The 27,949-nt window shown below is 42.9% G+C and overlaps 1 protein-coding gene across 2 annotated transcripts; it reads left to right on the forward strand.

Moving 5' to 3' along the window:
- On the forward strand, window positions 1-27,375 carry LOC102739920 (inhibitor of carbonic anhydrase-like). 2 transcript variants are annotated; one of them, XM_081826507.1, is made up of 10 exons: window positions 1-122; window positions 11,862-12,034; window positions 14,959-15,067; window positions 15,999-16,160; window positions 17,414-17,570; window positions 18,413-18,468; window positions 21,389-21,567; window positions 22,946-23,117; window positions 24,028-24,170; window positions 26,816-27,375. In XM_081826507.1, exons 1-10 carry the CDS (start codon window positions 80-82, stop codon window positions 26,990-26,992), a joined length of 1,371 nt encoding a protein of 456 aa, XP_081682633.1. In that variant the 5' UTR covers window positions 1-79; the 3' UTR covers window positions 26,993-27,375. The 2 variants fall into 2 exon arrangements, with proteins under 2 accessions (XP_081682633.1, XP_081682630.1); XM_081826504.1 differs by having other exon boundaries at window positions 2-122; window positions 17,411-17,570; window positions 26,816-27,374.
- The last annotated feature ends 574 nt before the right edge of the window (window positions 27,376-27,949 follow it).

The raw sequence follows: 27,949 nt of genomic DNA on the forward strand, positions 1-27,949 counted from the left end.
CAAACCCACACCCCCGGGCACGTGAAGCCTGCTCAGGCGCCCGGAGCCGCGACTTAGTGTCGCGTACCTGCAGCGGACTATGAGGCTCGCCATCTGCGCCCTGCTGTGTGCAGGGACCCTGGGTGAGTGCGCACTGGGAGCCGGGTGGGCCCTTGCTCTCTAAGACCCGGACTGGGTGCCAGCCGAGGGTCAGTCGTAGAGGGACACTGCACAGCCTGGATCTGAGGGGTCCGGAAGCAGCCCAGTGCCTGGCTGGTCTCAAAGTGCTTCTGCCCGTGGTGCATACAGGCTTCTGACAAACTTTTGTAGCCTAGGGCTGGGGGCCGTGTCCGGCTTACTGGCCTCATGTTGTACAGCTGGATGAGCTAAGGATGGTTTTTACATCTTTAAATGGTTGAAAGAAGATAAAAAGAATTAATAGATTTGACACATGTAAATTATAGGAATTTAAAATTTCAGTGTCTATAAATAAAATTTTATTAGAACACAATCATCAGGTAAGTATTGTCTGGGGTTGCTCTCCGGCTTCAAAGACAGAATTGAGTAGTTGCTACAGAAACCATATAGCCCACAAAGCCTAAAATACTTACTCACTAGCCTATTACTGAAAAGATTTATGACACCTGGCCTGGACCCTGTTGCTCCCGTTCACAGCCAAGGAAACAGGATCAGAGGAGAGAAGGGATTTTCTCCAGGGCTCATGGATCTGTGTTAGTAAATGGGAGAAGGGCTTAATGTCAGGTATGCTTGACCCGTCAGGTATCTAATCAGAAGGGTTTTTCCTGCTTTGAACTGTACAACCTCTCCCATCCTTATCACACAACAAGGAGATAGAGGAACGTGTGGGAAAAGCAATCATCCTAGAATAGGATCCACCTGCCACTCATTTCTGTGTACTCTGGGCCATCCCTGGACCTCTCTGAACTGGTTTCCTCATTAGGTAGGAATTGCTTTTTTATAACCATCACTGCGAAAGTGGAATGAGATAATGTACCTAGACAGAGCTAGACACAGGTGAGTATCACTGGTAAAAATCCTGCGCATAAATGTAGGGGGCCCCTTCCTGTGTTGGACAGAGGGGGCCCAGGGCTCTCGGCTGGGTAACTGTAAGGAAGGTGGGTAATGGTACACCGTTAATGAGCTCACGCAAGTGAACACCTCCCCTCACCCCCCCAACCCCGGCCCCATGACTCAACAACTGTTGGTTCTTTCTAGCCCTGGTTCTGCCTGGCCTCAGGCTGTCTTAAATAACTTCCAGAGGGGTAAGGTTTCTTACCTGAGGAGAGAGGTAACCTGGGGACAGCAGAGGGAGGACAAGGCAGGAAGGGCAAGGAGTGCCATGGTGGGCCTCCCTGGCCTACTACTGCCGCATGGGGCCACCCAGCGAGCTCTGCTGGGGCTGGGGAAAGCTGGAAAGGTAGTGTACAGCCGTGTTCCACCTACAGCCACCAGGAAATCCAGAGTGAAACCCCCTGGTTGCTCCCCAGTTCCTCCTGGATAGGATATGTGTTGTTTTTTCTTCCTCTATCTCCTCTCCTGGCAATGTCAGGCGCTGACCGAAAGCTCATTTCCCAATCGGCTCTATATTTACAAACCAGAGGCAAGAGCGGCCTACCTCCCCCCATCCCCACCCCCCACAGTCCTTCCCACTGGGCACTGGATATGGATCAGGCTGGAGTCTAGGATGTGCTTTCTTCAAAGCTCAGTGTTCTCTTCTGACAAAAGCTCTTCTGATAGCAAATGACAGAAAGGCAACCAAAGGAGTTTAAAATTAAAAAGATCAGAAGGGAGAGGGTTGTTATTAGTAGACCTTGCCAGAGCCAAGAACCAAAGGTTCAGAACAGCCTGTACGTCCACTTTGGCCTGTACCTCCTACCTCAGCCTCTCTGGAGCTTAAGAGGTTTCTCCACACAGTGAGCATGTGGCCACCAGCAGCTGTTCCTTCCTAGGATCAATCTGAAATATCCACAGTGGGCTCTGATTGTCGTTTCTTGAAATTGTCACATGACAGGCATGGAGTGTTATTGAATTGGCCTAGGCTAGCTGGCTTGCAGTCTCTCTCCTTCTTTTTTAAAATAATTTTTACTGAAGGATAATTTACATATAATAAAACGCACTCATTTTAAGTATACATGTAGTTCAATGGATTTTGGTAACTACACCTACCCATGTAACTACCACCACGATCAAGGTATAGAACTTGTCCATCGCTCCCAAATTGTTCTCTTCCCCGTCATTCCCACTTTCTGCCATTATAGGTAAGTTTCGCTGTTTCACATAAATGGAATCATCCAGTACATAGTCTGTTGTGACTGGCTTCACTCAGCACAATTGTTTAGCGATTCATCCACATTGCGTGCATCAAAGTTCATTTCTTTTTATTGATTAGTCGTATTCCATTGTATGGCTTTACCACAGTTTGTGTACCTCTTCACTTGTTGATGAACTTGTAGCTTGTCTCCAGTTTGGGGATATTATGAGTAAGGCTGCTTATGAACGTTAGTGTACAAGTCTTCGGGTAGACATAGGTTTTCATTTCTTTCTTTCTTTCTTTTTTTAAAGATTTTACTTATTTGTTTGTCAGAGAGAGGGAGAACACAGCAAGGGGAGCGGCAAGTAGAGAGAGAAGCAGGCTCCCCGCTGAGCAGGGAGCCCGATTCGGGGCTCCATCCCAGGGCCCTGGGATCATGACCTGAGCCAAAGGCAGACGCTTAACGACTGAGCCACCGAGGCGCCCCAGGTTTTCATTTCTTTTGGGCAAGTTTCTAGGAGTAAAATTCTGGGTCATATTTAACTAGTTAAGAAAATGCCAAACTTTTTTTGAGTAGTTGTACCATTTTACATTGCTGCCAGCAATGTAGGAGAATTTCAGTTCCTCCGCATCCCAGCAACACTTGGTATTGTCAGTCTTTTCACATTAACCACTTCTGTTGTGGTATTTCACTATGGTTTTACTTTGCATTTCATTGATGAACAATGATGTTGAACATCTTTCTATGTTCTTACTGGCCACTCGTATATCTTCGTTTATGAATTATGTGTTCAAATCTTGTCCCATTTTTAAATTCAGTTATTTGACTTATTATTGAGTTAAAAAGCCCTTTGTATATTCTGGATACAAGTCCTTGGTCACATAGATGTATTGCAATTATTTTTTCCAAGTTTGTGGCTTAGCTTCTTTTCATTTTCTGAATGCTATCTTATGAAGAGCAAATGTTTTACATTTTGACCAAGTTCACTTACCAAATTTTTATGTTTCGGTTATTACGTTCTGTGTCCTCTCTAAAAATATAATTGGCTGCCCCTAAAGTTGCAATATTTTGTTTTATTTTAGAAGTTTTATAACTTCAACTTTTCTATTCTAGACTAGGATACATTTGTAGTTTTTGTGTATGGTTGAAGTAAAGGTTGAGATTCATTTTTCTCACATGAATATCCAGTTATTCCAGGACTTGTTTTTGTTTTTAAGATTTATTTATTTATTTGACAGAGAGAGCACAAGCAGGGGGAGCGGCAGGCAGAGGGAGAAGCAGGCTCCCCACTGAGCAGGGAGCCCAATGCGGGACTGGATTCCAGGACCCTGGGATCATGACCTGAGCCGAAAGTAGACACTTAACTGAGCCACCCAAGTGTCCCCAGGACTTGTTTTTGAAAAGGATATTCTTTCTCCACTGAATTAACTTAGCAGCTTTGTTAAAAATCTACTGACCCTATAAATGTGGGTTACTTTCTAGACTCTCTGTTCTGTTGTATTAAGCTGTATGTCTCTCCTTGTGTCAATATCACACTGTCTTGATTACAGTAGCTTTATAATAAGTCCAGACATTAGGTAGAATGAGCCCTCCAACTCTATGGTACTACTTCAGGCTTGGTTTGGCCATTTAGATACTTTGTGTATGCATATACATTTTTGAATTAGCTTATCAATTACTATAGAAAGCAAGTTTAGTCTTGAAATATTGTTGTGATTTCATTTAATTTATAGATAATTTTGAGAAGTGTTAACCTCAAAAAAACAGTAAGTTATTTTACCAGCAAAAATGTTTTTTTTTGGGAATAGCAGAAGATCATATTTCAGGGTATGCAAGCTATGGCAAAACCATAGGCAAGACTAGAGAACAAAAGACAGGAGATGCTTTTTTTTTTTTCCCTTTTTTTAAGAGAAAGAAAGGGGGGAGTTGGGAGGGGCTATTAAAAAAAGTTCGGGGCGCCTGGGTGGCTCAGTCGTTAAGCGTCTGCCTTAGGCTCAGGTCATGATCCCAGGGTCCTGGGATCGAGCCCCACATCGGGCTCCCTGCTCTGCAGGAAGCCTGCTTCTCCCTCTCCCACTCCCCATGCTTGTGTTCCCTCTCTCGCTGTGTCTCTCTCTGTCCAATAAATAAATGAAATCTTAAAAAAAAAAATCCATTGGCATAAACTGGGAATTCTAAGTGTAGTTGGTTTTCATTGATCGAGTTGTGACAGTCTCGCATTAGCTGGGCTGTTGCCAGGCAAAGAGAAAATCTCTTCTTCCTGCTGGGGTAGTAACAGTCTCCCATTAGCTGGGCTGTTGCCAGGCAAAGAGAAAATCTCTTCTTCCTGCTGGGGTAGTAAAGTATAGGCTTCTTCCTGTTAGGAATGCAGGGTACCTCTCTTCCTGTCGGGGTTTACAATTGACCAGGAGTGGTAGGGTGTGAGAACTTCCGCTTCTGGCCTTCCTGCTTTATTTTATTTTATTTCATTTTATTATTTTTAAAAGATTTTATTTATTTTAGAGAGAGAGAGTGGGGGAAAGGGGCAGAGGGAGAGGGACAAGCAGACTCCCTGCTGAGCATGGAGCCCTATGAGGGGCTTGATCTCAGGGCCCTGAAATCATGACCCTGAGCCAAAATCAAGAGTCAGACGCTTGATAGACTGAGCCACCCAGGCACCCCAGTTAGCAGGTTACTTTTATTTTAGCACCTTGATGATATTATTCCATTGTCTATGACTTGTGTGGATTCTGACAAAAAGCCTGTGATATTTATTATCTTTGTTCCTCTATACTTAATTTGTCTCTTTTCCCTGTTTGCTCTAGAACTATGAGTTTATAGTTTTCATAATATTTGGAAAAATTCTGGGCAAATATTTCTTCACATATTTTTTCATGCCCCTTTCCCCCTTTTTCCCTAGGACTGCAGTTACATATATGTTAGATCACTGAGGCTCTTTTTATTCATTTTTCAAACTCTTTTTTTTCCCCTCTCTGAGCTTCATTTTAGAGAGTTTCTAATAATGTCGTTCAAATTTTATTTATTTATTTGTACAATATAGGATTGAACAACTCCATACATCACCTGGTGCTCATCACCACAAGTACACTCCTTAATCCCCATTACCTATTTCACCCATCCCCCCATCCCTCTCCTCTCTGGTAACCAGCAGATTGTTCTCTACAATTAAGAGTCTGTTTCTTGCTTTGTGTCTCTCTCTCTCATTTTTTCCCCTTCGCCTGTTTGTTTTCTTCCTTAAGTTCCACATTTGAGTGAAATCATATGGTATTTGTCTTTCTCTGATTCATTTTGCTTAGCTTTATACTGTAGCTCCATCCATGTCCTTGCAAATGGCAAGATTTCATTTTTTAAGAGTTCATTCTTTTTTATGGCTGAATAATATTCCTCTATCTATCTATCTCATCTTCTTTATTCATTCATCAATCAATGGACACTTGGGCTGCTTCCATATCTTGACTATTGTAAATAATGCTGCTATAAATATAGGGGTGCATGTATCCCTTTGAATTAGTGTTCTTGTATTGTTTGGGTAGATACCCAGTAATGTGATTGCTGGATTGTAGGGTGGTTCTATTTTTAACTTTTTTCAGGAACCTCCATATTGTTTTCCTCAGTGGCTGCACCAGTTTGCATTCCTACCAACACTGCGCGTGTCCTTTTTACTCCACATCCTCGCCAACATTTGTTGTTTCTTGTGTTTTTGATTTTAGCCCTTCTGGCAGGTGTGAGGTGATATTTCCTTGTAGTTTTGATTTGCATTTCCCTGCTGATGAGTGATGTTGAGCATCTTTTCACGTGTTTGTTGGCCATCTGGATGTCTTCTTTGGAGAAATGTCTGTTCATGTCTTCTGCCCCTTTTTTTAAAAAAGATTTTATTTATTTATTTGACAGAGAGAGAGAGAGGGAGAACACAAGCAGGGGGAGCAAGAAAGGGAGAAGCAAGCTCCTCAGTGAACAGGGAGCCTGAAGCAGGACTCGATACCAGGACCCTGGGATCACGACCCGAGCCAAAGACAGATGCTTGACCAACTGAGCCACCCAGGCGCCCCTTCTGCCAATTTTTAATTGGATTATTTGGTTTTGAGGTATAGAGGTGTATAAGTTCTTTATATTTTTTGGATACTAACCCTTTATCAGATATATCATTTGCAAAATTCTCCTTCCATTCCATAGGTTGCCTTTTAATTTTGTTGATTGTTTCCTTCTCTGTGCAGAAGCTTTTTATTTTGATAGTCTCAGTAGTGTATTTTTGCTTTTGTTTCCCTTGCCTCAGAAGACATATCTAGAATGGCTGATGTCAAAGTAGTTACTGCTTGTGTTCTCTTCTCGGATTTTTATGGTTTCAGGTCTCATGTTTAGGTCTTTAATCCATTTTGAAATTATGTTTGTGTATGGTGTAAGAAGGTGCTCCAGTTTCATTCTTTTGCATGTTGCTGTCCCGTTTTCCCAACACCATTTGTTAAAGAGAGTGTCTTTTTCCCGTTGGATATTCTTTCCTGCTTTGTCAAGGATTAATTGGCCATATAATTATGGGTTATTTCTAGGTTTTCTATTCTGTTCCATTGATCTATGTGTCTGTTTTTGTGCCAGTACCATATTATTTTGATTACTGCAACTTTGTAATATAACTTGAAGTCCAGAATTGTGATGCCTCCAGTTCTGCTTTTCTTTCTCAAGATGCTTTGGCTACTGGGGATCTTTTGTGGTTCCATACAAATTTTAGGATTGTTTGTTTTAGTTCTGTGAAAAATACTGTTGGTATTTTGATAGGGATTGCATTAAATGTGTAGATTGCTTTGGGCAGTGCAGACATTTTAACAGTATTTGTTCTTCCAATCCATGAGTGTTGATGTCTTTCCATTTCTTTGTGTCATCTTCAGTTTCTGTAATCAGTGTTTTATAGTTTTCAGAGTACAGGTCTTTCACCTTTTTGGTTAGGTATATTCCTAGGTATCTTATTATTTTGGGTGCAATTGTAAATGGGATTGTTTTCCTAATTTCTCTTTCTGCTGCTTCATTATTGGTGTATAGAAATGCAGCAGATTTCTGTACATTGATTTTATATCCTATGACTTTACTGAATTTGTTTACCAGTTCTAGCAGTTTTTTTAGCAGAAGCTTTAGGGTTTTCTATATATAGTATCATGTCATCTGCAAATAGTGACAGTTTTACTTCTTCCTTACCAACTTCAAAGACTTATATTTCTTTTTGCTGTCTGATTGCTGTGGCTAAGACTTCCAGTACTATGTTGAATAAAAGTCATGAGAGTGGACATCCTGGTCTTGTTCCTGACCTTAGTGAAAAAGCTGTTTTTCCCCATTAAGGATGATGTTAGCTATGGGTTTTTCATAAATGGCCTTTATTATGTTGAAGTATGTTCCCTCTAAACCTACTTTGTTGAGGTTTTTTTTTTTTTTCTTAAGATTTTTATTTATTTATGTGTCAGAGAGAGAGAGAAGGAATACAAGCAGGGGGAATGGCAGGCAGAGGGAGAAACAGGCTCCCTGCTGAGCAAGGAGCCCAATGCAGGACTCGGTCCCAGGACCCTGGGATCATGACCTGAGCTGAAGGTAGATGCTTAACTGACTGAGCCACCCAAGTGTCCTGTTGAAGTTTTTTTTTTTTTTTTTTTAATGAATGGATGTTGTACTTTGTCAAATGCTTTTTCTGTATCTATTGAAATGATCATATAGTTTTTATCTTTTCTCTTGTTGATATGATGTATCATCTCGTGTAGATTGATTTGCAAGTATTGAACCACCTTTGCAACCCAGGAATAAATCCCACTTGATCGTGGTGAATGGTTTTTTTTAATGTATTGTTGAATTCAGTTTGCTAGTATTTTATTGGGAACTTTTGCATGTATGTTCATTAGGGATTGGCCTGTACTCTTTTTTTGTGTGTGTGGTGTCTATCTGGTTTTGGTATCAGGGTAATGCTGGCCTCATAGAATGACTTTGGAAGTTTTCCTTCCTTTTCTATTTTTTGGAATAGTTTCAGAAGAATAGGTAGTATTTCTTCTTTAACTGTTTGGTAGAATTCACCTGTGAAGCCATCTGGTCCTGGACTTTTGTTTGTTGGGAGTTTTTGGTTTTTTTTTAAGATTTTATTTATTTGACAGAGAGAGCTATAGCGAGAGAGGGAACTCAAGCAGAAAGAGTGGGAGAGGGAGAAGCAGGCTTCCCGCTGAGCAGGGAGCCTGATGCGGGGCTCAATCCCAGGACCCTGAGATCATGACCTGAGCTGAAGGCAGACGCTTAATGACTGAGCCACCCAGGCGCCCCTTGTTGGGAGTTTTTTGATCATGGATTCAATTTCTTTGCTGGTTATCAGTCTGTTCAAATTTTCTATTTCCTCCTATTTCAGTTTTGGTAGTTATCCATTTCTAGGAATTTATCCATTTCTTCTAGGTTGTCCAATTTGTTGATATATAGTTTTTCTTTTCTTTTCTTTTTTTTTTTTAGATTTCATTTATTTGAGAGAGCACAAGCAGGGGGAGTGGCAGGTAGAGCAGGCAGAGGGAGGAGCAGGCTCCCCTCTGAGCAAGGAGCCAGATGCGGGACTCGATCCCAGGACCCCCGGGATCATGACCCAAGCCGAAGGCAGTTGCCTAACTGACTGAGCCACCCAGGCATCCCATAGTTTTTCGTAATATTCTCTTATGGTTGTATTTCTGTGGTGTTGGTTGTCATTTTTCTCTCTCATCTGTGATTTTATTTGCTTGAGTCCTTTCTCTTTTTTTCATGATAAGTCTGGTTAGAGGTTTATGAATTTTTAAAAATTTTTTCCCCAAAGAACTAGCTCCTGGTTTTATTGATCTGTTCTTTTTTTTTAGTTTTTACATCATTTATTTCTGCTCTAATCTTTATTATTTCATTCCTTCTGCTAGTTTTTGGTTTTGTTTGTTGTTCTTTTTCTAGCTCCTTTAGGTGTAAGTTTCGGTTGTTTATTTGAGATTTTTTCTTTCTTGAGGTAGGCCTGTATAGCAATATATCAACTTCCCTCTTATAACCACTTTTGCTGCATCCCAGAGGTTTTGGACTGTTGTGTTTTCATTTTCACTTGTTTCCATGTACTTTTTGATTTCTTCTTTTATTTCCTGGTTGACCCATTCATTGTTTAGTAGTATGCTTTAACTTTATGTATTTGTGGTCTTTTCAGTTTTTTTCCTGTGGCTGATTTCTAGTTTCATAGCATTTTGGTCAGAAAAGACACGTGGTATGACTTCGATCTTCTTGAATTTGTTGAGTTGTTTTGTTTTGTGAGCTAATATGTGATCTATCCTGGAGAATGTTCCATGTGCACTTGAAAAGAATGTGTATTCTTCTGGTTTAGGATGGAATGTTCTGATTATATCTACTAAGTCCTTCTGGTTTAGTGTGTCCTTTAAAGCCACTGTTTCCTTGTTGATGTTCTGTTTGAATGATCTTTCCATCAATGTAAGGGGGTGTTAAAGTCCCCTACTATGATTATATTATCTATTCATTCTTTCATGTTTGTTATTAACTGTTCTATGTATCTGGATGCTTCTGTATTGGGTGCATTAATATATATAATTGTTATATGCTCTTTTGGATTGTTCCCATTATTATTACATAGTGTCCTTTTTGTCTCTTGTTACAGCTGTGTTTCAAAGTCTATTTTGTCCCTTGTAACTGTTGCTACTCTGGCTTTCTTTTGCCCATTGTCCACTATTTTAAAACTCTTTTTTATATGTTTTTTCCACATTTTTTTTTTAAGTTGTCTAAAGTACTAGGGCAAGTCCCATATCAGTTACTCTTTCATAGGCGGAAGCAGAAGTCCATCCTGCCTTTGGTTTTTTTGTTTTGTGTTGTATATTTCTTTTTTCTTTTTTGCTTTTGGTTAGTTCTGTGTTTTAATACTGTGTTTCTGACACGACTTTCACTTTTCCCTTACAATACAAACTTCATTCACCCTGTTTTACACTCACACTTAAAAAAGAAGTTAGAAGTGCAGAAACTAGTTTTAGTCATTTGGACATAAGCACAGTGGTGACTGAAAATATAGACTTTCAAAAAGACTTTCCCCCAAAGTGCATACCTTTGAAAGAGAAAAAAACTGTAGTTGGATACAGTAGCTCTTTGTATAACTTAAAAAACTGTAGCTGGATACAGTAGCTCTTTGTATAACTTAACCAGCTTACAAAGCTATTTTCATTTATAGAGTTGTATTGTCTGTACTGTTACCAGTTATTTCTAAGCACAAAATGTTTTAGCAATCTATATTAGCAAGCAGAGTAAACATGCTTTGAAAGGCTCCAAATGCAAATGTAAGCTAATACTCCAAACGTTTCTATTCTGCACAAGGGCACATGGCCTCTAGAGTTCCATTCCCTAGCTTGCTCTCCCTTCCCTGGGCTTATACTATGGAAGACTTTTTCAGATAGGGTTGAGGGGCTCCATTTGTCATTCTGTCTTTCGTATGGGATTCTGCCTAAGGTAATTTGGCATCTCCTGTCCCATTTCTGTTGATATTTCCTACTTACAGTGGAAAGGCAGTACAGATTTTGGAGTCAGACAGACTTGGGTAATTCAAATATACTGGACTTCATCAAAAACAAGGACCTGCTACTGTTGTAACTTTCATCCTCTAGATTTTATTTAAAATAACTTTTGGCTCAAATACTACAGATTTGTAAAGAGCATTTTGCCTTTGTAATATTCTCTATGCTTATTACTATAGCTTAAAATGCCAGTGAAATAAACATGCAGTGATTTTAATGCCCCGGCAATTAGTGCCATGTAAGGTTAGAGTATCCAATGTCAAAAGAAAGACTAAATCGGTAGGCTCAAGATTCCTTCCTATAGGTTTCTTTTATCATTTTTCCTGAGGTGACATTCACTAACATCAAATCAATTATTTAAAAGTGTACAATTCAGTGGCATTTAGTTATTCACAGTGTTGTGCGACTACCATCTCTGTCTAATTCCAAAATAGTCTCATCATTCCAAAAGAAAATCCTGTACCCATTAAGCAGTCAGTACCCATTCCCTTCTCCCCCAGCCCCTGGCAACCACCAATTTGTTTTCTGTCTCTATAGATTTACCTACTCTAGATATTTCATGTAAGTGGAATCATATAATGTGTAGCCTTTTATATCTGGCTTCTTTCCTTTAACATATTATTTTTGAGGTTCATCAATGTGTAGCATATAGCAGTACTTCATTGTTTTTATGGTAGAATAATATTTCATGGTTTGGATACACCATATTTTGTTTATCCATTCATCCATTGATGTACATTTGGGTTGTTTCTGCCTTTTTTGACCATTGTGAATAGTGCTGCTATGAATATTTGTGTATGTGTATTTGAGTACCCATTTCCAATTCTTTGGGTTATATACTGAGGAGTGGGATTTCTGGGTCATATGATAATTCTGTGTTTGACTTTTGGGGGATGCTTTTGGCTTTTTTTTTCCAAGGGGAAAGACACAATCAAAGAAATGGGAGTTGAGAATTCATGTGAGCCATGCAGCCAACCCAATTTTTGTCTATCCTACTCAGCCAACCCTTTACCTTTCACCTCTTCTACCAGCAAAGAAAGATGAGTGCTGTGGGTCCCTTACACCTCTGGCCTCTGTCCCCTAGGGCTGTGTTTGGCTGTCCCTGGGAAAACTGTGAGGTGGTGCACCATCTCAGATCATGAGGCCAGTAAGTGCTCCAGTTTCAGTGACAATATGAAAAGAGTCCTTCCAGTGGATGGTCCTCACATCACCTGTGTGAAGAGAACCTCTCACCTCGAATGTATCAAGGCCATTATGGTAAGTTGCAGCTGCCTACAGGAGAGTGGAAGAAAATCTATACTTCCTTTTTCTGGGGCTTGTTATTGTTTATTGCTTCAGAACAACTTTCTTCCCACAGGAACTAGACAATGCTTTAGACGAGAAAGAAATAAGCTGAAGACCTGAAAGTACAGGGACTGTGTGTAGAGAAAAATATAGGTGCTCAACATTCATTAATAGTAAAAACAGTAATAGTAATTAAATGACTAATAAAGAAGGATTCAGTAAAAATGCCTGCCATAAAGCAAAGCCAGAATTGCACTGGAAATCCATAAAGAGTCAGAAATAAACAAGAAGCTATAGTGTTACCGTTATTACTTAACATTGTTTTTGGAATTTCCCAGTAATGCAATAAGATACAAAATGCATATGATATAGAAAGACACAAATAAAATATCAATATTTTCAGATGATCGCATGCCTGGAATGTACAATGGGGTCAAGAAAAATATTACTATAATTATTTATTAATGAATAAATTAGTTTGGCAAAAGATAAACATATCACAATGTCATTGTTGTGTTTCAATGGTCATTAGTTGGGGGAAAGTTGCCCAAAATTGTGACTTATTTTCATTTAAAACAATATTCTGTAATTCTATTATATTATAATATATTCTATAATATAGTAGAAAAACATTTCAGGAAAAAAATCATAGGAGAGATCTGCAAGATTGTTATAATACAAAAGTCTAGAACAAATGAACAATATTTATTAATGAATTAAAACATATGCCATATTCCTAAATGGGAAGACTAAATTATCATATACTTGCATATTTTCCCAAAGAATAAGTTTAATATAATTTTCATCAAAATACAGTCTTTTTAAAAAGAATCAATTGAATAATTATAAAATCCTAAGAAAAAGCACATGGATGAGAATATAAATAGTATTATGAAAAAGAAAATTAGCAAGGGAGTGGCTGAGGCCTACCTGAAACTATAAAATATAAAAATAGCAGTGTTACAGAGATCAGGGTCCTAGTGTAGATGTAAGAGACCTGGAAGAGAACAAAATTCACACATTTAGTTACATACATTCATCCATCTACTTGTCTATGTGATATGATACAGATGTCAACTATGATCGATATCCAACATCAGGGCACTAGGGCCCTAGGTTTAATAAATTTAGGTAAGATACATGTAGATTTACATAGATATGTATGATAAGGCAAACTTTCTAAACAAATGGCTGAGAAAAGATTCTTTAGTTGGACAACTGGGTAACTATTTAGCAAAAAAAACAAGTGAAATGTTTAATCCATATACCAAAACAAGCTTTCAGTTTGACTCAATTTGACTAATATAGATAGACATCACAAGATAAATTGCAGAGGTAGATAAATTTGGAAATGAAAAATTATAAATCTCTGACAAAAAATTTTTTAAAGCCTTAAGCATCTAAAAATATATTCACCTCAGCTATGACAAAACACCATAGTGCAAAAACTAGATAAAGATGGCATTTAAATTTATAAGAAATGCTTAAGAATATCAAGCTATACACAAACCATTCACAGAAAAGAAATTGTAACTAATAAATAATATAAACCGTAAAGGAAAAGTGTTCATCCTTTTTAATAATCAAATGCAAATAAATGCAAATAAAGCCATTTCTTAAAGTAACAGTTTATACCTAGAAATGTAATAATATCTCTTAAATGATAGCATTTCTTTCTGGTAGGTTTCTGTGACATTAGGATACATTGCTATTGGCATTATAAATGATAAATTATGTCATTTCTGGAAAACAATTTGGAAATATTCAGTAAGAGTCATAAATATGCACACAAACTTATTTATTTATTTTTCTCTAATTCATGGAGAATGATTTGTTACAAGAATTTGACCTTACACAATCATGGGAGCAGGTTAAACTTCTCTATAACAGTACTGTCTTTGCATCTGCTCTTGGAGCTTGAGGAGGAGGCTGCCAGGAAGGGAAGATGTATGTAAAGTGGGGGAAGAGCAAGAACAATCTAGAACCTCAGTCTCGACCTGGAGCCCATGGGTGTGAACTGAAACCCATGTCTGTAATTGCTTCTGACCTTGATGGTGTTCCCTAGGCCCAGTGGCCTTCTTGTCCTTTTACCTTTATACTAACTCCTTCCTTTTCTCAAATTAATTTAAGGTGGGTTCTGATACACGCAACCAACAGAGTATTAATTATATATAATACATACATATGTAAATACATAAGTGTGAATACATGTGTAATAAAAAGATGGGATGGGGAAAAAGGAGGCAAGTATATAGAAATGCAACACTAAATTCAGAAAAAGCCTAGTTACTTCAAATGTCAATTAATAAATGAATTTAAAAAATGATTTCCATGGTGGGTTGAGAAATGATCCAATCTCATTTCTGAGAAGAGGCTGGGAGGTTGCTGCTTCTCACAAGAAGGAAGGAATGCTGGGCTGACTGACATACTTGAAGAGGGAATCCAGATGTGTGAGTGCAAACCATGACTTCTTATGGATAGAAATATTTGACAATTCACTCATTCACTTATCCAGCAAATGTTTATTGAACACTTACCTGTAGAAGGTGCTTCTCTGGGTACAGTAGGAACCTTAGAAGGAAATACACACACACACACACACACACACACACACACGTGTCCCCACCTTGGTGGAGCTTACATTCCAAAGAGGAAGGCAAGCTGTAAACAATGAAAGTTTGTCAGGTGGTTGATAAGCGCTAAGGAAAAAACAAAGCCGGATCCAGCATTCATGCATGAAGTTTTAAGATACAGTTGTAGAGAGCCTCGATGAGAAGGTGACCTTTGAGCAAACACTGGGGAGGGAAAGAGGTCTGACCCATGCAAGTATCTATGGGTCAAACATCCCTGGCAGAGGGCTAGGTTAGGGGCTCCGTTCATGGTCTGGTCTCTTTCAGGCAAACGAAGCAGATGCTGTGACCCTCGAAGCAGGTTTTGTGCTTGAAGCGAGCCTGCCCCCCTTCAACCTGAAGCCTGTCGTGGCAGAATTCCATGGATCAAAAATTGGTGCGTTCTCCCTGGGGCCCCAGGTCTCTGATTTGACACTGCAGCCATCAGGGAGAAGTCAGGGTCTCTGTCAACATTGCACCTGAAGGAAACAGAATTGCTGGAGCTCTTTGGATCGAAGGAGGCTGTCATCCACACTGCCCCACAAGGGCTGGAATATTGACTCTCCCTGGGAAGCTGTGAACTGTGTGCATCTAGGTGGAAGTACCGTTGGTGCTGCTAGATAAGAGGGGGGCAGGGCTGTCTGGGGTCCATTGCCTACCCAGTGGGGCTGCACCATTGGAAGGCCCATCTCTGGAGACACACAGACCTGGACAGGCTCTTCCCTGTGCTGAGTCCCCTGCAGGTGCTACATGGGTCTGTGAATGCCATGAAGAGAGGTTTGCAGGGGGCGGGGGGGGGGGTGAAGAATAAGGCTTTGCCTCCTCTCCATACTTGTCCGTTAGTGTCATCAGTGTGTGTGTGAGCACAGCCCACCTCAATCAGACTCCAACTTGCAGAGCCCTGGGAAAATCCTGGGGTCTCCCCTGCATCTGTCCTCTCAGGCCTTCACCATTGTGTCTGGGCTGCAGACGGAGAAGCAGAGAAGGGAGAAAAGCCTTTGGAGAGACAGAGTAACATCACAATGACTGGGAGCTGAAGATCTCCCTGAGAAAGCCCTGTAGGCCCTGTAATAGCTGGTGGCCCCCACCCCCATGTCTCTACTGGCTTGGAGGGGCTGGCAGAAAGACACTAGTGTTTATTGCCTTGAAAAGCCCCCCCCCCCCCCCGTTAATCAAAGGCTTTTTTCTTTTCCTTTTCTACCTGTTCACCAGGGAATGGTGGAGATCCTAGGATTCCCTAAAGTTGGCCGTTGCGCACACTCTGGAAGATGAGCTAGTGACAATGTGGTATCTTCCTTTAGCCCTTCTTTCTCTCTGCTCCTTTGCAGATCCACACACCTCCCATTATGCTGTGGCTGTGGTGGAGAAGGGCAGCGACTTCCAGCTGAAACAGCTCCAAGGCAAGAGGTCCTGCCACACGGGCCTAGGATGGTCGGCTGGGTGGTACATCCCCATCCAGATACTTTTTCCTTCTGACTCTGTTAAAGAAGGTAAGCTGGCTAAGGCTGGGTGCCCTCAGGCAGGGCTCCTACTCCAGTCGCCCACAGGGATTGTAGTGGGGCCATACAGTCACTATCAGGCGTATCAGTTTCATGAACTGCAAGATGGGGTGAGGACAACCTGCTTCAAATGTGGTTAGCTGGGTTTGCTGCAGCAGCAACACCTGGGAACTGGCAGCTGAGTCTTCTCTCAGCAAAGGTACCTTGGTCTCTGAGCTCCCGACAGCCCCATACTCATTGTAACCCCGGTGGTTTGGCTTGACAGGGAAGGTCGCTTAGGCTCACGACAAACAGGAACTCCCTCTGGCTTCCCAGGAAGGCTCACTAGGGATTATAGCCATACCACCAGCAGTCAGGCCTTTGTGCCTGGGGTAAGGGCTTGGGATGGGGGCAAGAAGGGAGGAGTGGCCTGGAGCCATGATTTTTGTGTGTGTGTACTTCTTGTTCAGTTATGATGAGCCAAGCGAGCCTAGGGAGCCCCTTTAGCCCTTGGGAGATGATGGCCAACTCTTTCTGTGCTTTTGAGGCCTGCCGACTCTGCAGCATTCATGTTTTGCCTGTAATAGGGACAGGGGGCTGCTGGGGTCAGATGGAGTGCTATAGCCTGGGCCACAGCTCTGACTCTGTGTGCCCTTTCTTGGGGCCTCCCTCGCCTCAATGTCAGACACTGCTGGATGTCTGTGTGAAAGCTTGTGAGGTGGCTGTTGGCACACCCCCTTACCCACCACCGGGCAAGTTATCCCAACCCCCTCCCATGGATTCCTGGAAGAGAAATCCCCACAAACTACCACAGCCCCTGGACCCAAAGGGGAGAGGAGTGGGTGGGACCATGTCCTGAGGTAAGGAAGGATGGTCGGAGGTCCCGCAGTGTCTGGGGTGCTGCCTGCCGCACTTAGAGCCTCCGTGGTGGGTTAACAAGGTGAGTGGTCCTGGGGTTGCAGCTTGGTTCCGTGTAGGTCAGCCGCCCTCGTGTCTCGAGTGGGCAAGCTAGGAAGCATCTGGTGGGCTGGAGCCCCAGGCTCACACATTAGTGTGATACCTGAACACACGGGGACCCCGGGCCATCCACTTCCTCAGCCACGGGCACTGTCGGCCACCTCTGCTCATCTGCTTCCTCAGGATGGTCCTGGGAAGTGTGTGCAGCCTCACGGGCTCTCACATAGGGCCACTCACTCCCACACATGTGCACCCTGGAGGCCCCCAGCCGGTTCATGCCCTGAGGTCCCTATGTCTGTGTTAAGCAGCCACAGCAGAAATGGCCCAGTTCTTCTCCGGCAGCTGTGTACCCTGTGCGAACAGGGAGGTGTTCCCCAAGCTGTGTCAACTGTGTGCAGGGAAAGGGACAAACAAATGTGCCTGCTCCTTCCAGGAACCATACTTCGGCTACACAGGCGCCTTCAAGTGAGTGGGGACACCCCCCCAACCCCCCACTCCTCCTCACTCTGATGGCAGGGAGTGGACAGGGCCTGCCCAGACCACCCAGGCTGTCAGTGTGAAACCCAGGGTCCTGAGTGCCTCCCGTGGCCTGCCCTCACTCCTAACCATCCTGAGGAACAGTCTTCTGTGCGGGAGCCCCTCTTCTCTCCCTACAGCCTAGGGTCTGTATGTTGCCCTCCTGGACCAAGGAGGGCTGAAGGGACAAAACCTATCTGGGACTCTGGGATTCACAGACACAGGCTTGAGCTTCCAGCTGGGCCAAAGGCCAGGACCTCCCCAGCTTGCTTCTTTCTCCCTGAGCATCTCCCTGTGTCGTGAACATGTGCCTGCCTCTCTCCACCTCCCTCTCAGCCCCCTGCAGGCACCTCTCCATGTCTGTAAGAGACAAGGCTACTGCTCAAAACCAGAACAAAACTGTCCAGGAATCCAAGGCTATCCTAAGTTTTTATCCTCTGTATTAGGCTTTATTAAAACAAACAAACAAACAAACAAAAAAACCCAAAACCCAGTCACTTTAGGTTGCCTTTGAAGGGGAAGGTGAGGGTCCTGCCCTCACATCATCCCTCCCTACAGTTACCTGGGTTGTGATTTACAGAGCTCCTGCCTGCTTCAGACCCAGGTTGGCTGTGGGAGTACAAAGGCCCCTCAGATAGGGCCATGGCCTCTGAGGACACACTGAAGCCTGGGCAACTGTGGGCAAATCCCTGTGAGCCAGTGGTCAGGGCAGAGCCTCAGAGGGGTTGCATGGGGCAGGGGTGAGCTCAAATCATGGGGATTGGCCTGACGCCTGCTGTCCTGTTCCTCAGGTGTCTGCAGGATGGTGTAGGGGATGTGGCCTTCGTGAGGCATATGACAGTGTTTGGTAAGTGCTGGATGGAGGAAGAATCACATGAACCATACTGGCCAGGGCAACTGGTTCCTGCCTGACGGTTTCCTTACATCTAGAGATGGGTGATGACAAGACTGTTAATGAAATGGGAGAGTTTCTGAACTACTAGTCTCCTCAAATAACATACTACATCCACTAATGGCAAGATTTAAAAAAAAAAAAAAGGAGACCTTCTGTACAAAAACCATTTCTGTTATTCGTACTTTTAGTGTTCAATTTGTTCAGTCTGTAAATCTACTAAACAAATTTTCTGAACATTTAAAGAGTATTTACCAATTAATAAAATGAGGCAAGTTTTAATAATTCAATTCTCTTAGCCACATTTCAAATGTAATCACACTCTCCTGAATGCTTCATTGTAAATGGTTCCTAAATCCTATAAATACCTTAAACAAACAAATTATAATGATTTCAGAACTTATTAGCACATCTTCAATTAGATGTGTTGCAAAAGCATTATTACTGTGGACAAAAATATATTTCTTTTTTAAAAACCTTTCAAGAGTTTTGGCCAATTTATCAGAAAGAAAGAAAAAAACAACATAAATCTCAGACAAGTTGAAGTTACAGAATTTGGGTTTTGTTTTGTAACCAATTAAATTTCTATCAGATACAGAATACACTTGTATCACTCAAGATGTTTAAACCAAATGTATATTCAGTATGCTAGGTTCATTTTTGAGATAAATGTCTGCTACCTCAAGGGAAATTTAAAGTCATCACTTTTTTTTTTTTTTAATGGGCCTTAGTTCCTTACAACCTAGTGTCTTTTTCTAGCATGAAATAGGAGCTCGGTGTCCTTTGTTCCCTTGTTCAGCCATTCACAATTCACTCTTCCTTCATTATTACACACTGACCTGGTTTGTTAGCATTTTGGCAATCGAGGACTATCTTATTATCAGTACATTTAATTAGTGGGGTCATCTAGGGGTTTCGTCTCCCAGAATCAAGTTGTTCCAGATCCTTGTCCTTGTTGTTTCTTCCGGTCGCTCCAGTGAGTGTGGTTATGTTGCCAGTGGGCAGCATCTTCTAACACTCACCCTGACGTGTTTGAAAACATCTTCACTTTCTGAAAACACCAGGTTGTCCCAGAACGTCCTGGTTTATTTTTGCTGAAAGTCACTTGTCCGCTAATATATAAGATCACTCACTGCCTTCTAAGTAGCAGTTTATGACTACCCACCAGGCTTTTGGGGTGCAAACGAGTGTTGGTGGGGAGCTACTTCCACCACTGGACCCCTGAGTGACTGATGTCGAAAAGTTCTTTCTTTCTGAAGCTAGGAAATCATATTGATTCTTTTAATTTAAATCTGACATTACTAAATCATTTAAATTTTTTCTTTCAATATAAAGATTTAAAGAGTATTTTCTCTACAACATACATAACTAAACTTGTAACCATTCACAAGAACTCTAATTGTACTCCTTCTCTTTCAGTATGAGAATATATGAACCCCACAAACCTCTATGAGTTTGCTAGGGCTGCGATAACAAAATACCACAAACTGGGTGCCTGAAGCAACAGCAATTTGTCTCACAGTTCAAGAGGCTAGAAGTTCAAGATCAAGGTGTCGGTAGGGTTGGTTCCTTCTGGAGGTTCCTTGCTTCTCCCCTGGTTTCTGGTGGTTTGCCGGCCATCTTTAGTATCTGTTGGCTTGTAGTCACATCACCTCACTCTACCTCTTTCCCTTCACATGGCATTCTCCCTGTGTGTGTGTGTGTCCTTTGTATCAGGACACCAGTCATACTGGATTAGGGGCCCACACTACTCTAGTATGACCTCATCTTAGTTAATGACATCTGCAATGACTCTTTTCCAAGTAAGGCAACATTCTGAGGTACTGGGGATTCAGATTTCAACATGGGAATTTTGGGGGGACACAATTCAACCCAGAATACCTTTGAATACCTAGACCAGGGGAACCAAAGAGCCTGTTTTCCTCACAAGGTTTTCTGGTCTTTGTACCTATAGAGTACGCTGACTGGGCCTCTAGGCCTCCTTCAACTCTTCCCCCAGCTTTCCCCAGCAAGCTCTGCCTCCAGGCGGGTAGTGCCACTGTAAGAGGGGGACCCGGGCTGTCCTAACATGGCGATGCATCAGCCTCACACTGGCTGACAAGTCACTTTCAGTCTCTGAGTCTAAGTCTCCTCATCTCTAGAATGGGATCAACCTATTACTGGCCTCCCCTGGTTGGTATGAGGATTAAATGAAACAGAGCATGGAGAGCCTTCGGGACAATCTTTGCTGTGCTGTGAATGCTCAGAAAATATCATCATCCATATCAGCAGAGTTACAGATATGTGGGGATACCTGGAAGGGACCTGGGCAAGCGTGCCTCCCCAACCTCGTGTCTATCTGCAGTAGGAACCAGTCATTTTGCCTCCTGAGGCCTCGGGTTCCTCATAGGTATAAAATGTATTTGGAAAAGATTCTCTTTCAGTCTCTTTGGGTTGTTAAAAAAATTATTAAAGGAGACAAATTAGGTGATACAAACAAACTTGAACATTTCACGAAGTGGACAGTCTCGTTTTGGAGAACTGCAAAATGGGGCAGAAGGCAGGGAGCTTCTATAGGACAAAGAAGAGGAAGAGACAAACACAAAGTATCTGATTGGCTGGGGCCACACAGTCAACCTTGTCTGGGGTGAGAGGCCCAGAGTTGGCTTTGTGTTTGGGGACTGGCTGACTGAATATACTTTGCTTCTGGTCAAGTGGAGCATTTATAAGAACACAAAAGTCATCTAGATTTTGGCTTGCTTAAGTGGCACCTGGGCAGGAGCAGGGCCTAGAAAGTTATTACAACAAGGTCAAAGAGTCTGTGATTCAGGGAGCAGCAGGGACCACAGTTCATGGTTCTGCCTGCAGTCGGCTCATCTGGGCTTTCCTCCTGCAGAGAACCTGGCAAACAGGACTGACCGTGACCGGTATGAGTTGCTCTGCCTGGACAACAGCCGGATGCCTGTGGATAAATACAGGGAGTGCAACCTGGGCCTTTTCCCTTCTCATGCCGTCGTGGCTCGAAACGTGGGGGGCAAAGACGACTTGATCTGGGAGGTTCTCAACCAGGCCCAGGTATTCCCACCCTCCATCCTCACTTCCTGCTTTATGTGTGTATGGAGGGGTCCCTGCTTAGATTTGGGGCATTTTCTTACATTCCCTTCTAGCCACTCTGAAAGTTCTTTTGGGTATCAGACAGGAACCATGTCATACATCATCTGCTTCACTGAGAAACCACTCAGTCTGTGTGTTATAGACAGCAGAGGCCATGAACCCCTCACTTGGCGTCATCGACTCCATGGACCAAAGACTCCATAGAAGTGCCTCATTGCTCCATTTTTTTTTCTTTTCAGTTCTAAAGGGGTCCTCAGGATGTGGGGTAGATGCCCCTCCTCCATGGAGTGTTCCCCTATTATCTTACTGGCGTGTGATCCTGCCCTCCTCACTTCCCTCAGTGGCAGGTTCCCTGGCCACGAGCATATCTCTGTCTGGTGTTGGTGGCGGCCTCTCCTGGCCAGCTGTCATTCATTCCCTGTCCCTTCTCTATTAGTGCTCTCTGCTCAGCACTGGGGATTCAGAGATGAAGTGGACAGGGACTTGCCCTTGAGTTGCTTCCAGATGTGTGGGGGACATGATGAGTACACATACAAATTATCACCAGATGAAATGGTCCAACCTTGGGCACATGGATTGTGTACTTTGTAGAGGACAGGAACTGAGTTGCAGGGTATATCTAGGAAGATTCTTGAGCCCTGGGAAGAAAGCTGTGCGTACCCCTAGGAAGGCGGGTATTTGCCAGGGAGGGCAGCAGGTGACATTTCACGTAGAGCCACCACAAAAGCAAAAAGCAGACAGACATTGGAAAGAACTTGGGGATAGGTGCCATAGTCAGGAATGGCTTTGGGCCAGTTAGTGGGAGTTGTAGACAAAGGGCCCTTCCATTTTTTGGAGGCCAGAAAGTTCCCAGCTGGTCCTTCAGTGGTAGGCCTGAGGTCAGAGAGGAGCCCAGGGCTCCTGACCTCCAGGCTCAGTGGCAGATGTTGGACCACCAGCCGTTCTGGGATGAAGGCCACCAGAGCTACTTGGGACAGTCGGCTGGCCAGGAGTGAGGCAGACTTCACTGCCTGCCCTGTGGGAATATGCCACTGGAGAAGGGCAGCTGCCTGGCACGTGGCAACCATACCTCTTGGTGTGGAACTCGGGGAACCGCCCCTGGCTGTTTCCGTGAAGCTGCTTATGGCCAACTAGCTGGGATTTGGGTAAAGCATTGCTGGAGAGAGGCAGGAGAACCCTGGGAACCACAGGGGTTTTGGTGGGCTGGGTGCTTTGTCTTAGCTCTCGGGTGTTCATATTTTCTCTCTTCCAGTTTTCCTTGTCTGGTTTTGGGTTTGTTTTCCCTTTCCCTTGCTACGCCAGCTTCCCTCCTTCTCTGTTTCTTTTATCCTTTGAACAGGAACATTTTGGAAAAGACAAGTCGACAGAATTCCAGCTCTTTGCCTCTCCTCATGGGAAGGACTTGCTGTTTACAGATGATACCGATGGGTTTTTAAGAGTCCCTCCTAAGATGGACGCCAAGCTATACGTGGGATACGAATATTTTGCTGCCTTTCAGCATCAGAGGATAGGTGTGTAAAGTCCTGGGAGGAAAGTAGAGCAGGAAAGCCAGAGAGGCTTTCCCAGTGCCTGCAAGCGTCACCTCACCCAAACTTCACTGGCCCATGGAGCCCAAGGGAGCTACCAGCTGCACTGGGTTAGTGAGAGGATTTTCTGCTGAGCTGGAGAAAAGGCCTGAACTATGAGATCACAAAAGGTTTTTGAAGATCTTCAGATTACAGTCAGCTTGAAGTAATGATGGTTCTTGCTCCTGTGTATTAACCAGGGTCACCCCACCCAGTGGCAGGTCTATATGACAGGGAAAAATAGCCCATCCCAAACTGAAGTGGGGACATGTCCTCTGCCACTACCAGGAGTGAAACTAGAATTTCAGAGGGTATTAATCCAACCCTTGCCTTCCTCTAGATCCCTATGGTTCATTTCTTCTTTCCTTTTGTTTTCATTTAGTCAACCAATAGTTAATGAGCATCCACAAAAGTCACTGTGTTAGATGTGGGCATACTGTGGTGATCAGACATTGGGTGAGGGGGAGAGCAATCAGGCTCACCCAAAGGAGAACACATGACTACCAACTGGGGAATGCTACTGTTGGGAGAACCCAGTCCTGTCAGAGCAAACTCTGGAAGGTCCTGACCTTCTGGTGCTCAGAAAGTGTTCCCCTCAGGAGGATATACTCAAGGAGGTGAGGTCAGGAGGGTGGGGAACTGCTCTGCCTTCACTACTCTTTCTGAGTACCGAGCTCCCCATTTCTCCTGGAGGGTGATAGACAGGAATGAGCAGTGATATGGGCATGAGACATATCCACTCTGCTGCTGTCAGTGAGGGCCCCATTGGACAGCCATTCTGTAGCCAGTGGCACTAAGCTCCCAGACACATCTTCGGACTTCTTTTGGATGCCTGGCTTTTCTCCACCTGTCCTAGGTGTGGAAGACACCCAGAGGGTGCTGTGGTGTGCAGTGGGCCACCATGAGAGGGTCAAGTGTGATGAGTGGAGTGTCCTAAGCGGTGGTGCCTTACAGTGCACCATAGAGGAGACCACTGAGGACTGCATCGCCACCATCGCAGTAAGGAGGGCCCCACCTCCACAGCTGGGCTTGGACACCCAGACATGTGGCCTCTCTGCCCTCTTCCCATGTCTTCCTGTTGGCCATGAGGCTAAAATGCACCCACCCTCCAAAACCCCACCCAACTCTACTGAATGTGCCCCTGTAGCTCAGGCTGGCCCGAGACCCAGACTCCTTAGGTCAGCTCTGGAGTCCTGGGAGCTCTGAGTATTGTCCTGCCCAGGAGATGCAGGAAGGGGGGTGACATCCCAGGGGGTGGTCAGGGCCCCTGTGGATTGTGAAAGCAAATCAACCTCAGTCCTTGAGTTGTAAATATAATTTTTTTTCTGGTGATAAAAATATTATATGCTGGAAGTGAAATGAAAGATAAGATCATTCACAACTTTCTAACTCAGAGATCATTACCACATAATTTCTGAGTTATGAAGTTGTGTCATTAACTTTCCATTTCTCTATGAGCAGATAATATTTTTGTGATTAGAAAAATAAATTTACAATAAAAGACTAAAAAATTGACAAACTCAGGAGACACACATTCTTCTTTAATAAGATCTTTATTTTTTTTTTTAAGATTTTATTTATTTATTTGACAGAGAGAGACACAGCGAGAGAGGGAATACAAACAGGGGGAGTGGGAGAGGGAGGAGCAGGCTTCCCACCGAGCAGGGATCCCGACGTGGGGCTCGATCCCAGGACCCTGGGATCATGACCTGAGCCGAAGACAGATGCTTAACGACTGAGCCACCCAGGCGCCCCTAAGATCTTTATTTTGATAAACCTTCCTGGGGCTAACCCATACACTAAGATCTTGCAATTTATACAGTCTCCTAAATGTGTCAGTTTTAAGGATTAGATGAATTTGAGTGCTCAGGACATTGCCTAGCATATAGTATGTAGTCAGTAAATGTTATCTATTGTTGTTATTTAAAGTCAGCACAGTAGGTGCACTTTCTTAGGTAATGGAATATTCATTTAAAATGTTTTTAATGGCTGCACAATATTCCACCAATATTTCTGCCTCAATTTATTGAACTGATTTCTCAATGTCTACATTTGAATTATTTCCAAATCCTTTGCTATTGTAGATAATATGGGATTGAAGATTTTTGTTCTATAACCTCAATATTTCTGGGTATATCTTTAATAATAATAATAGCTAATATTTTGGAAGTTACTTACTATGTGCCAAACATGTTTATGAGCTCTTAACTTGCATTAACTCATTTATTTATTTATTTTAAAGATTTTATTTCTTTATTGTCAGAGAGAGCGCACAAGCAGGGGGAGCGGCAGGCAGAGGGAGAGGGAGAAGCAGACTCCCCGCTGAGCAAGGAGCCCGATGTGGGACTTGATCCCAGGCCCCTGGGATCATGACTTGAGCCAAACGCAGATCCTTAACCTATTGAGCCACCCAGGCGTCCTGCATTAACTCCTTTAATCCTCACAAAGAGCCTATGAACCCATTTTATGGATGAAAAAGAATGTGTATAGAATAGTTTTTAGGTATGTGTTCTTCAGAATAGTCTGATTCAGGAGGCCCTGTGGTATACTGGTTATGAGCAGAAGCTAAGGAATTAAACTGTTTAAGTTTTAGTTTTAGTGAGCATCTATTGGAGAAATTCTTTAACTTGCCTCTGCTTTACTTCACTAATGTATAAAAGGGGGAAGAATTATAGTACCTACCTTATTGGATTTTGTGAGGAATACATGAGGTAATCACTGTAAGATGTTTAGAAAGGGCCTGGCACATAGTAAAGGCTTGGTAAGTTTTTGTTTGTATAGTTGCTACTGTTTTAAGATAGATTTCTAGAAGGACAGTTAATGGGTCAAAAGCCAAGAGTGAGTATGTATCTGTTTGTTTTTATCTCAATGATCTTATCTATCACTGTAAGTATACATTTTTTGCTCTGTTGTTGGAAAATTTCATTGATTAAAATAAGTTAATTATTAATGAATTATTTAATTAGAGAAATTGTTTATTGCAAGTCTTTGTTGTGCCAGGGCTCTGAGTATAGTGCTAATGGGATTATGGGAACAGAATTGAACTCCACCATACAGAAGAAGAAATTCCATAGAAACATAGTAAATACAGGGGCGCCTCGGTGGCTCAGTTGGTTGAATGTCCAGCTCTTGGTTTTGGCTCAGGTTCTGATCTCGGGGTGGTGAAATTGAGCTCCATGTTGATCTCCGCGCTCAGCTTGAGAATGTGCTTGAGATCTCCCCCCCTTCCACACGCCCCACCTCCCGCTCCTCCCCATTTGTACTCTCTTTCTCTCAAATAGATAAATAAATAAAATCTTTAAAAAAAAAGAAACATAGTAAATACAACCCCTGAGTCTGGCCATGTAGATTGTTGAGTGACAATGGGTCACAAAGAAAACGTGGTGAGGGCATGTCCAGTACTCAAGATGGGTCTAATGAGAGGTCAGAGATGCCAGGGAGCAGGATCTGGGTTGGGCACTTATTCCTGGGTCAACATGTCCAGTTTTCTAAACCCTGTGGTGAAATGGCAGAAGTTTTGGGTGATCCATGATTTGATGAATCAAAAGGACATGTGACATAAAGCCAATGAGAGATACCTCTGAGAGTCAGTGAGACAGGAAATGGCCTCACTGTTGTGCTACTGATTTATTTCTTAACTTCAGAAAGGAGAGGCTGATGCCATGACTTTGGATGGAGGCTTCATCTACACAGCGGGCCAGTGCGGTCTGGTGCCTGTCCTGGCAGAGAACTACAGTAAGTGGAAGGGGTGCCTGTCAGTGTTTTATTTTCTCTGGGCCGTGGACATAGAAAGAAGGAGAAATGATCCAGTTCATTGTTGAGATAATAATTAACTACGGGTAGTGTAAGAGGCTAGCAGATAGTATCCTCCTTCTCCAGAGTCAGAGCCAATGAAGATACGGACACAGGAGTTAGCCAGAAAGAGATGAAAAGAGGTATTTATTACTGAAAGGGTGATATTGGAGGCCATGGTACAGAGCTGGCTTCAAGGCTTGCCAAATTGCCCTGGAGTTAGAGTTACCCACTAGTTCAGGAGAACAGGTCTGTCGGCTTACCCTATGGCTGAGGGTCCAGGAGAATGCATATTGTCATAGAGCTTCATCGAAAAGATCTAAACTACCCTCTCCCCACTCTCTTCAATAAAGAAAGGAGGGGCTGAGCCACATGTGCCTCACTCAATACTTTTGCTAAATTTACTAGTCCGAAATTAACTCACCCCAGCTGCCCTCGAAGGTTGAGTGGTGAGGCTACAAGGTCATGTTCTTCAGTGGGGATCCTTTCACATAAAAAAATAAAGCTGGGGAAAAGGGGATTTCACCAATATAATTTATTAAGCACCTCATCTGCTAGGCAGTGAGCAAGAAACCATACATTATCCTTCAAAACAAAACAGCTCTGTGAAGTAAATAATGGTAGCTCTGTTTTACTGATATAAAAACTAAAGCTTGGAGAAGTTAAATGAGGTGTCCAAGGTAGAATGAAGACTGTATCCAGGTTTTTCTGACTCCATGGACTGGTTTTTTTCCCCTCCAACATGGCAAGAATATAATGATTGCCTACCACAGTCCAGAGCTCTGAGGGGAAGAAAGATGTCAGGATGACTTGAATCACATAGCCAATGCAAGAGATCTTTGTCAAGATCTTTAGTGGTCTCTGCCCCTCTTCAAAGGGCATCTCATTTTCTTTCTCTGTAACTCCCTGAATGCTGGGGAGATTCTGGGGTGGAACCTAATATTCAAATGGCAAAGTTCAGGGAGAGAGGAGTTAAATGGGCCTGC

Source organism: Leptonychotes weddellii, chromosome 1 (genome assembly GCF_054177405.1).
Source record: "Leptonychotes weddellii isolate Sample4059 chromosome 1, ASM5417740v2, whole genome shotgun sequence".
NCBI classification, from domain to species: Eukaryota; Metazoa; Chordata; class Mammalia; order Carnivora; family Phocidae; genus Leptonychotes; species Leptonychotes weddellii.